This window comes from Silurus aristotelis, assembly GCF_946808225.1.
Source record: "Silurus aristotelis genome assembly, chromosome: 1".
Lineage (NCBI taxonomy): Eukaryota > Metazoa > Chordata > Actinopteri > Siluriformes > Siluridae > Silurus > Silurus aristotelis.
In genome coordinates, this window is record NC_139574.1 from 43,629,462 (window position 1) to 43,640,478 (window position 11,017).

The window sequence follows — 11,017 nt, forward strand, 5'->3', positions numbered from 1 at the left end:
CTTTTAATTCGTATTTTGACTAAAAGCAGTTTAAAACAGTGTTTATTTGTCTGAAACCTGATTGTGTGTGTGTGTGTGTGTGTGTGTGTTTGTAGGGGCGTGCCAGGGAGTAAAATTTGAAAATCTCACGCATGCGCAGTACACTCATGCGCTACGATTACAGTACAAATCGTCCGCATATTTATACTAATATAATAATAATAATAATGATTATTATAGTAATAACACCGATGTTAAAAATGTACTGTATTAGATATTTTTGTAACGTGATTAAGTGGAAACACGTGTCTTTCTCTTTCCGTCCAAAAAAATAAAAAAAATAAAAGCTCAGGTTCGGATTTCAAATCTCGGACGCATGCGCACTTCGGGTTTACAAATAATGCGCACGGAGCATGCGCGCGGCTGGATTTAAATCCCACACGCATGCGCGGTGCAGGCTTTCCCCCCTCTCTCATGCCCCCTCCCACCCCACCGTTCCTTCGCCCTACGTCCCCACACTGCGCCACATTGTGATGCCGAGGAGCGGAGCGGCGTGTCGGTAACCTTCTTCCCGGACCTCCGCGCACCTTCCGCCGGGTTCTGTTCGGCTCGGATACGGAGCACGCCGTCACCTTTCCGCTCTCTGATGCACGCGCTTGTCCGGTCGAGACGTTTCTTCTAGAGGTGGACCGTGTGTGTGTGTGTGTGTGTGTGTGTGTGTGTGTGTGTGTGTGTGTGTGTTTTCTTTGATTTGTTGGGGGTTCGAGATTAAATGGACCCCCGGCTGACTTGGATTCAACCCGAGCAGAAAGGACCAGCGAACGCGTTGTGGATGCACATCTGGGAAACCTCGCACGGTTCCCGGAGCAGCTCCCACCCCAACCCTCGGCTGAACCCGGCCATGGCCCCCGGGCTGGTGAAAACCATCCCCAGCTCCTCCAGCTGCCTCAGCCCGCATCCCGTCCAGGTTTCTCCAGGCTTCATCCTTCAACCTCCGTTTGATCACTGCAGCCTGACCGCTGCCCTCAGCAGCACCTGCACAGGAGCGAGCAAGCAGAGCGTTTCTTCTCCCAAACATGTCTCCATGTCTCCATCCTCCTCCTCCTTGGACTCTGAGACGGACAGTCCCAAATCAGACTCGTGTGACAGCACAAGCAGCCACCACCCTCACCCTCACCCTCACCCCCAGCCCAGGCTCTTCTTCAGCTTCAACGAGCAGCTGCATAACATCAATGATTACATGCATCTCCAAGCACATCTTCACCAACACAATCACCATCATCACCGGCACCCGTCCCAGAACTTAACTCAAGTGCCCGAACACCACCACCACCACAACCACCACCTTTCATCCAAGAAGAAGGTGGACAACAAGGCCAGCACTTACCTGCTCTCCAACGGGAACCTCTTCTGCACCGGGACGCCGTGGAAGACCAGGAGATACAGTCCAGGAGTGAACGGGTAAATTATAGAGCTCGTTTCTCTTTCATTCTTTTGAAACCTTTTTTTTTAGAAGGTACATGATCTATTAGATTTTGTGGAGATTCATTCAGCCACAAGAAGGTGTTAGGAAAGTACTGATGTAGGTGAGATGAGGAGATCTTCCACATCTACAACTAATGAAAAGCAGATCTTCATGGAGCTGACTTTGTGCACAGATGCCATCCTGGATCAAGAACCACATAATGCAGGAGAAATCAGGTGTTTCAGGTCTTTTTGTCTATTTAGTGCGTATGTGCTCCACAGCTCCAGCGTTTGGTAGAACTAGATTTTCTCCACAGCTCCAGCGTTTGGTAGAACTAGATTTTCTCCACAGCTCCAGCGTTTGGTGGAACTGGATGTGCTCCACAGCTCCAGCGTTTGGTGGAACTGGATGTGCTCCACAGCTCCAGCGTTTGGTGGAACTGGATGTGCTCCACAGCTCCAGCGTTTGGTGGAACTGGATGTGCTCCACAGCTCCAGCGTTTGGTGGAACTGGATGTGCTCCACAGCTCCAGCGTTTGGTGGAACTGGATGTGCTCCACAGCTCCAGCGTTTGGTGGAACTGGATGTGCTCCACAGCTCCAGCGTTTGGTGGAACTGGATGTGCTCCACAGCTCCAGCGTTTGGTGGAACTGGATGTGCTCCACAGCTCCAGCGTTTGGTGGAACTGGATGTGCTCCACAGCTCCAGCGTTTGGTGGAACTGGATGTGCTCCACAGCTCCAGCGTTTGGTGGAACTGGATGTGCTCCACAGCTCCAGCGTTTGGTGGAACTGGATGTGCTCCACAGCTCCAGCGTTTGGTGGAACTGGATGTGCTCCACAGCTCCAGCGTTTGGTGGAACTGGATGTGCTCCACAGCTCCAGCGTTTGGTGGAACTGGATGTGCTCCACAGCTCCAGCGTTTGGTGGAACTGGATGTGCTCCACAGCTCCAGCGTTTGAAGACTGAAGCTTCTTTGGTTTTTCTGTTAAATGATTAATAAAGTCTTTAATAAAGGAATGCGGCTGAACCAGTTTTCATGTCGTGTCTTTTCTCTCTCATGTTCTCCACAGCCTTCATGAAGAGATCGTGGACTTCTACACCTTCATGTCCCCGAGACCTGAGGAAGAGGCCATGCGGAGGGACGTCGTGAACCGAATCGAGAGCGTGATCAAGAACCTGTGGCCTGCATCTAGCGTGGGTTTGGTTTCAATTCCGTCTGCGTGTCCTGATATTTTTTCTTTTCTTTTTTCATCCCAGAGAAAATCGCTTTTATTCTCGTGTCTTTTGATCTTCCAACAAAAAAGGGATTTAAAAACACGCCTTTTTCTAAAAAAATTTGCAGGTTTATTTATTTATTTTTTTTTTTTATAGAAACACAGAAATAACACAAATTTGATCAAATAAAAAAAGAAAAAGGAATAAAAACCCAGAACCTCCTGATTGTTCACGTTACAGCATCAAGTCTTCAGGAGTCCCATGTCCACGTAACGTCACCTCCAGAACCCGTTTGTTCGAGTTTAAATAATAATAAATAATAAACGAGACCAACACGCGGCAGCCAATCAGCTTTCGGTTACTGGTGCGACTCTCTGGGATCGTACACGTGTACACGTGAGACGTGACTGTGTTCGTATCGGACGATGGTGTTGATTGTGTTCGTGATCTTATAGACGGAATCTAACGTCCTGCTTTGAATTTTTCAGGTCCAGATCTTCGGCAGCTTCAGTACCGGACTTTACCTTCCGACCAGGTGAGGAGGAGTTTCAGTGGGGTCTTCTAAACACACCACAGTGTGGATTTTGTAAATGAAGTGGAAGGTGTGTGTGGGGTGGTGGAGAAAGAGGAGAAGGAGGAGGAGAACTGACAGAGTGTGAACGCATGTCGATTTATTTAACGGCTCAACTGCCAGAATCAGCAGCAGCCATGGAATAAAACTTGTGTGTGTCTCTCAGTGACATTGACCTGGTGGTGTTTGGGAAGTGGGAACGTCCTCCTCTACAGCAGCTCGATCAGGCTCTGAGGCAGCAGAACCTCGCCCAGCCGTTCTCCATTAAAATCCTGGACAAAGCCACGGTACGTTTCTCCACACGTCTCTCTAGTCTTCTCTCGGTCGCGTTGTGTCCGTTCTTCACCCTCGTCCTCCTCCCGAACGCAGGTTCCCATCATCAAGCTGACAGACCGAGAGACGGAGGTGAAGGTGGACATCAGTTTCAACGTGGAGACGGCGGTGAAGGCGGCACGCTTCATCAAGGACCACTTAAAGGTGAAGACTCGCTTTGAAAGCTCTCTTGTTTTGCTCAGAGGACGAGTGCTCGATCGTTTCTCTTCTCCTGCAGAAGTACACGGTGCTCCCGTACCTGATCTTCGTGCTGAAGCAGTTCCTGCTGCAGTGGGACCTGAACGAGGTGTTCACAGGAGGCATCAGCTCCTACTGCCTCATTTTAATGGCCATCAGCTTCCTGCAGGTGAAAACACACACACACACACACACACACACACTGTTCCACACTCGTTTCCGCGGCTACTCCGTGTTACTCCTCCGCTCTTCCTGGAAGAAGTTCCACTAGATTTTGTGGTTTCAGATTCAGCTACATGGAGGGTGAAGTTAGTGAAGTCGGGCAGTGATGTAGGTGAGAAGGTTTCAGGACTTAACGTTTGCGTCTGATTGGTTTTTAGCTCCACCCCCGGATCGACTGCAGGGCCACCAACATCAACCTGGGCATCCTGCTGATCGAGTTCTTCGAGCTCTACGGCCGCCACTTCAACTACCTGAAAACGGGGATCCGTGTGAAGAACGGAGGAGCCTACCTCGCCAAGGAGGAGATGATGAAGGCCATGAGCAGTGGCCACAGACCCTCCATGCTGTGTATCGAAGATCCAAACCTGGCAGGTGTGGAGGAAGTGCTTCTGCGTTTAAATACGCGAATAATTAATGGGAGTGAAAATGGGAGTGAAAATGAGGTACGTCTTCTTCTTCTTCGAAGGTAACGACGTGGGCCGCAGCTCGTACGGAGCCCTGCACGTGAAACGCGTGTTCGATTACGCCTACATCGTCCTGAGTCACGCCGTGTCCCCCCTCGCCCGCTCCTACCCCAACAAGGACAACGACAGGTGTGTATTTGCGTGAATGAAACCCTGGCGCCCTCTGGTGGTGGTGGGAGGATTAGACGACTTCCTTTAACGCTTGTCTCCTTCAGCACGCTCAGCCGGATCCTCAGACTCACCCAGGAGGTGATCACCTACAGGGAGTGGATCATCCAGAAGTGGGGCGTACGACACAACGCCAGATTTAACCGCTGCAGTGAGTGACGCTATCGCGCCGAAACGTGACGTCACGCCGGGGTTTTTAATGCGACCGGTTTTAATACGCGTGTGTGTGTGTGTGTGTGTGTACCAGTCTCCCAGTTCAGCGGCGAACCCGAGGAGCAGCAAAGAGACTCGGCGTCTCCACAAAGTGCCGATTCCCTCATGTCTCTGTCCAGTCCACAGCAGCACTCGTCCTCCTCGTCCTCAGCCTCGTCCGTGTCCTCGCTCTCAGGAAGTGACATCGTACGTATCCTGCTTGTGATCCTGCTAAGTCAGCAATTCAACACTGCGGAAGAGTTCCACACGTCTTTTATTGTTCTCGTTTCTCTTCCCCCTCCCTCAGGATTCCGACTCCGTTCCATCCGGACCTACAGCACCGCCGCAAACGTTCCCAGCGTTCCCTGTGCCCGGTGCTCCTCAGAAGCCTCAAAGTGCAACAACCCTGAACCATGAAACCACATCCTCTAACGCACAGGTTGGAATTTATTTATTTATTTATTTATTTATTTATTTATTTATTTATTTATTTATTTATTTTTAACATGTTCTGCAGTACCTCAATCAGGACACCAGGAGGCAGTGTTTCATGAGTCGTAAATTGCATGTTCTTGATGTCTAGATTAAGTTTGCGGTTGTGATTTAACGAATCGGAGGCTCCGCCCTTTCGCTTGTCGAGGGACTGATTTAGCTTTCGTTCACTATTCCGGCTCCTCGGTTGTTTGTTAAGGATCAGAAACCCTGTGAAAGTGTGGACTGAGAACACAAGAGGGACTCATAATATATATGGCCAAAAGTATTGAGACACTAACCCTTTTATTCTTCTTCACCGGTCGGTGCGAGTCGCTGAATCTGATCCCTAATGATTAGTTTTCATCTTTTCTGTGTCTCAGGTGCGGAAGCCCCTCCCCCTGACTCTCCCCCCGGTACCTGTCCCAACCAGAGCACTGTGTGTAGACGCCTGTGTGCCACTGAACAACGCTTACCGTCTGTCCTCACCCATCTACCTCGGGCCTCTCCCCAACCTCCAGCACCAGCCCAAGGTCATCCTTCCTTCTCTAGAAGAGGATCAGTTCCAATATTTTAATCTGGAGTCTGTTTAGGTTTGTGTTTGTTTTGTTTTTTTAACGTGTTTGTATATTTCTGTAGTTCCACAACGTTCAGAGGTTTGGCTCGAAGGTTCCCGGCAGGTTCGAGCCCGGTCCGGTTCCCGCGGTTCCTCACGCCAACCTCGTCCCACAGCACAACCGCAACACGTGGCACAGAGGAGGAGGCAAACGGCGCCCTCCAACCTCAGCAGATAGAACCGTCACGGGTCAAAGGTAGCACTTCCTTTCTACGCACGGGCCACGCCGTGGCGCCGCGCCGTCTCCGACTGCCCCCTTTTTCTTTTCTTTTTAAATGTACTTTTCTTTATTCACTTACATTTTTTAAATTCTTTTAAAATTCTTCCTTGTTTGTGCCAAACACTAAATGTTCTCACTGCAGCCAAGCTGTATTTGGAATTTAGTAAAACTCGTGCAATATGAGTTTATTTTTTTTTCCTTTTTTAATATATATATATATATAATTTGCTTTTATTTTTAGTTCCTTTTTTTAATTTAAATTTTACTACAACTCTTTGATGTTTACATTTTTTGTGTCGTCGTCATGAATGTAAGGCCTGGTGTGTGACGTTACATCCCTGTCTTTACTACACTATGCCCTGATCACGTCCAAATCTGAAGTTTGTGTCACTTTGTGTTGTTTTTTTTTTTTTTTTTTTTTAACTATTGCACTCAATGGCTTCCCAGATTGCTGTAGTTCAGCGTCTGTACCAGCAGGTGGAGCCACCGAGATTAACGCTCTCTTTCTCCGTGCCAAATCCTAGGCTGAAAAAAGTGTTCCTTATGTCACAATAGCCTGTATTTTATTCTTCTTCTTTTTTTTTTTTTTTATTTTCGCCCAAAAATTTTTGCGTCTGACATGTTGAGCCTTTTGGCTTTCCAAAATTAATGTTGTGCTCAAATTCCACCACTAGGTGGCCCCAATAATTTTTCCACCCGATCACGATCTCTTTTTATATGATCACTTAAGATTTCGTCACATCAGTAAACGTTGTTTAAACTCGGTCATAAGCCAGATTTTCTCACCAGCAGGTGGCGCCAAAGATCTGTGCCATGCAATTCCCAATTTTTACTTTTACGCATCCTGCCGAGAAAAGTGTGCGATTCTACCGAACAAGTGCCCCAGGATGAAGCCCTTTAGAACCACTAGGCCCAGAATCATGCAGTGTTTCCTTTGCTGTTCTATGCAAATTTTCAGGCGTCGATTGGCTGTTAGACCGTCGCTGAAATCGTAATCGGGCCTGACGTTCAGATCTTCAGCCAAATCATGTGATCACTTTTTTCTTTTTTTTCTTCTTCTTGCTCCTTTTTTTTTTTAAAGTTCAATAAAACGTCACGTCGTCCTGATTTTACGGAGCAAATGCTCATCGATTTACAACACATCATGATCTCTCTCTCTCTATCGCGAGGAAAAGGTCATACCGTAGCATTTTGTCCCAAAGATGGTGATTTGAGAGCACCGGCCACACACACACACACACACACACACACACACACACACACACACACACACACACACACACACTGTCCTCATTGCTGATTTATGAATGTAAACGTTTTTTTTTTTTTAATTGCCTTTTTTTGTCGCTAAATATTTTTATGTAAAGATTTTTCTACGGATTATTTTTAAAATAAATATCTTAAATGACCAAATGGATTTTGGGGGTTTTCTTTTTTCTTTAATAACTATTTAATTTCTTTAAAAAAAAATGTATTACAGAATGTCTCGAATCCAGCATTGAGTTATTAATAGTAAAATAAACTGAAATACGACTATATTTGTTTATACACCAATTTAAAAGTGGTGCAAAAAGAGTTTTAAAAAAAAAATATCAGTGTGAAGGTGTAGAGACCTGATTTGTCCACTTGGGGGCGCTCTGAGGCTTATCCACTATATTCGTTTGGGCTCAGATTGTAGATGTAAAAGCTGCTGGGGGTTTAAACTGCTATAGTTAATTGTATTATTTCTCTATAAAGAAAAACTGCTTTAACTCTTGTTTTAATGTACAGATGTGATCAGGTGAACCGCTGTATAATCCAGAGGTTGTACAGATGTTATCTATAAATAAAAGATTAGATTTGTCATGGATTCAGAACTTCTTATCAGCTGCTTGTAAATAATCAACACAATGAAGCAACAGTTCAACATTAGAATGTAAAATACACTTTTTGTGCAAAAGTATTGGGACGGTTCCCCAAACTGCAAACGTGTTCATAAAGATCTGCTTTCCATGGGTTTTAAAGATATGGAAGATCTCCTTTTAAGATGAACGTGAACGCTGAATGCACCCGAGGAACCTCCTCACACTCTAGTGGAACATCTTCCCAGATGAGTGGAGTTTATTATAAACGGTAAATATAAACTGAGATGATCAAAAAGCACCCTCTGAATGTTAAGATCAGGTGTCCACAAACTTTTGTCCATATAGTGTAATGGTTTCTCGCTGATTTTCTGACCACTGATTCATTATGAACATAAACATGAATGAATAAACAAAATATCCCGTGTTTTTGTATTAAAATTCAGACCTCTGATAAACCCCACCCCCTGCAGGATCACGCAGGTACTGCACCTTTTATTATTATTTATTTGATTAAGCTTTTTATTATTTTAAACAAACTTCTGAACGGTTCCTGTAAATCTCAACGCTCTCGGTTTTTACTGCGACGTTCATCAGCATGATCAAAGAATTGCTTCCTAGTAAGCGTGTAAACGATGCTTCATCAAGACCACACTTTCACCCTTGATGTAGGTGAGAAGGTGAGGAGGTTCCTGGTGTGCACTCGGTGATCATCCACATCTTCCATCCCATGGAAAGCAGATCTTCACAGAGCTGGCTTTGTGCATCTTTGTGCTGGAACAGGTTTTGGGTCTCGGGTTGAAGTAAAGGAAACCACTAAGCCGGGCCCTTGAGCAAGGCCCCTACCCCTCAGTTGCTCATGTTGTAGATGATTTTGACTTTGTGTTGTTTTTATTTTAAAATAAAAAACACGACGCACTTCCTCCATTTCTCCCGCGCTCGTCCTGACGTCCTGCTGTCCACCATGCGATCGTCTCCCCGTCTGGTCGACGTGTCCGAAACAATTCTTACACGTTTCCTCCTTTAAAGTAAAGAGAAGCGTACGATCGCCTCGTTCCATTTGTCCTTTCATTCTGCTCTAATAGGGAAGAAAGTGGAACATATTGTAGTGAAGGAGAAAAAAAGGAGTGTGTGTGTGGGGGGGGGGGGTTCAATAGCAAAATGTCCTTTGATGCATTGATGCTTGAAATGATGAGAACGAGAGCTCTTTCTCATCTCGGCCGAGAGAAAAGGCAGGGAGATAATAAGCGTCTCTATGGACGTGGATTTGAAGATGTAATGCTCAGTCCTACACATTGTGTGTGTGTGTTTCTTTCTCAGGGTACGACTCCATTCATGTAGACTTTCCAGCACTAAAAGGACGAAGGGGAAATAAAAGAATTTGTTTCGATGACGTGAACGGGGCTGGAGAGTAGAGATGACTGGAGAATCTTCTGGAACTTCTTAAGAAGCGTTCGGGAGATCAGGAGTTTTCCGGTCGTAAACAAAGATATGGGTTGGAAGATGTGGAACTGCACTCCAGGAACCTTCTCACCTTCATCAGTACTTGACTCTACTAACACCCTTGTAGATGAATGAATCTCCAGAAAATCTAGAGGAACATCTCTCCAGAAGAGTGGAGATGATTACACACTTCACCACTGTTCCTCACTTGGAGCACCGCTGCAGACCAGGAACACCTGCAGGTTTGAAGATGCTCCGACTCAGTCGTCTAGACGCAGTTTATATATATATATTTATATAGATACATGGCCAAGTTTTCTTTTGATGTAGCGTAAATATTGAAGTCTCACATACATAATAAATAAATTCACAATAAACACAAAATAAAAATGTTTTACTTCATAATAATAAAAATCTAAAATACAAAGAAATGATCACATTTGTTTTTATATAAATAAATAATTCTTTATTTTGCCATTGAGTTCCTTTTATGCCTAAGGCTCTGGGTTCCTGTGTGTGTGTGTGTGTGTGTGTGTGTGTGTGTGTGTGTGTGTGTGTGTGTGTGTGTGTGGGTGTGTGGGTGTGTGGGTGTGTGTGTGTGTGGAGAGTCAGCATGAAGGTCAGAAGCACATCCCTCCTCAATCTTCTCTCACATTCGACTCGCAGGACCGTTTGAAAGCCATGAAATAAAAGTTAACAAGCTGTTGTGTGTATGATGCTGAGATTAGCAGCATGGACAAGTGCTTTCGTGTGTGTGTGTGTGTGTGTGTGTGTGTGTGTGTGTGTGTGTGTGAGGGTGTGTGTGAGGGATATAGCTCTGCTGTCCCTCAGGCTGCTCTGTGAGGCAGAACACTGACAGCTACATTGAATGAGGATGATGAAATTTCTGCTTCTGGATTCATCCAGACGTCTGCTCTCACACCGAAAGTGACGGGATTTTCAGTGGTCTAACTGATGCCCACTGTACGGAGACACTTGACTTCTCCAGCCAGATGATGCAGCAGTACATCCACTAGGTTCACTCTGGATCATGAGCCTTTCCTTTTCTTCTCCAAACTCTTCTCTTACAATAATACTAATAATCATTGTTTTTATTATTAATCCTATTCAATTACTGGTTTCATTTTATTCAGACTCCTGATTACACGATATTCAGCTACCAGTGTGTTAGTAACGTCAGGTAGTGATGTAGATGAGAAGGTGAGGAGGTTCCTGGGGTGCAGTCGGCGTTCAAATTCATCTCAAAGGTGTTCAATAGTGTTTATAGCAGGAGATCTTCCACGTCTTCCGAACCATGGAAAGCAGATCTTCATGGAGCTGGATTTCCCACAATAGTGAGTTCAGAAGTCAACGTCTGCCACCAGGATGATGTTTTTTTTTTTTTCCCTCGAATGTGTTGAAGTGAAACAGCTGCAGTTCTGCTAACGAAGGAATTACAGACTTTGCTCATTAGCATGCTTTCTCGCTAGTCTGCTGCTTTGGTTTCCTCCTTCTCTCTCTCTTTCTCTGGGAGTGTGTTTCTGTCTTTGTCACTACCATGCTGTGCCTATGATAAAACCCTGAGGTACCTCATTAGCAAGACTAGTCCTGACCACACACACACACTTTACACCAGACTCCATGTGCGCTTTATATATAAA

General features: G+C 45.7%; 1 protein-coding gene across 2 annotated transcripts; it reads left to right on the forward strand.

Moving 5' to 3' along the window:
* The first annotated feature begins 452 nt into the window (after positions 1-452).
* Positions 453-9,382, forward strand: LOC310715488 (terminal nucleotidyltransferase 4A-like). Of its 2 annotated transcripts, XM_083521940.1 has the most exons (14): positions 453-1,440; positions 2,515-2,638; positions 3,148-3,194; positions 3,397-3,517; positions 3,600-3,707; positions 3,781-3,909; positions 4,121-4,334; positions 4,429-4,555; positions 4,642-4,745; positions 4,842-4,993; positions 5,094-5,225; positions 5,641-5,790; positions 5,897-6,069; positions 9,255-9,382. In XM_083521940.1, exons 1-14 carry the CDS (start codon positions 752-754, stop codon positions 9,307-9,309), a joined length of 2,325 nt encoding a protein of 774 aa, XP_083378066.1. In that variant the 5' UTR covers positions 453-751; the 3' UTR covers positions 9,310-9,382. The 2 variants fall into 2 exon arrangements, with proteins under 2 accessions (XP_083378066.1, XP_083378067.1); XM_083521941.1 differs by lacking the exon at positions 9,255-9,382 and having other exon boundaries at positions 5,897-7,506.
* Positions 9,383-11,017: the final 1,635 nt, after the last annotated feature.

Excerpts from the sequence above, each read along its gene's own strand:
- LOC310715488 (XM_083521940.1), top strand. The coding sequence starts at position 752 with ATGGACCCCCGGCTGACTTGGATTCAACCCGAGCAGAAAGGACCAGCG. Across the intron at positions 3,195-3,396 it reads GGACTTTACCTTCCGACCAG|TGACATTGACCTGGTGGTGT; the intron begins GTGAGGAGGAGT and ends TGTGTCTCTCAG. Across the intron at positions 4,556-4,641 it reads CCCAACAAGGACAACGACAG|CACGCTCAGCCGGATCCTCA; the intron begins GTGTGTATTTGC and ends TGTCTCCTTCAG.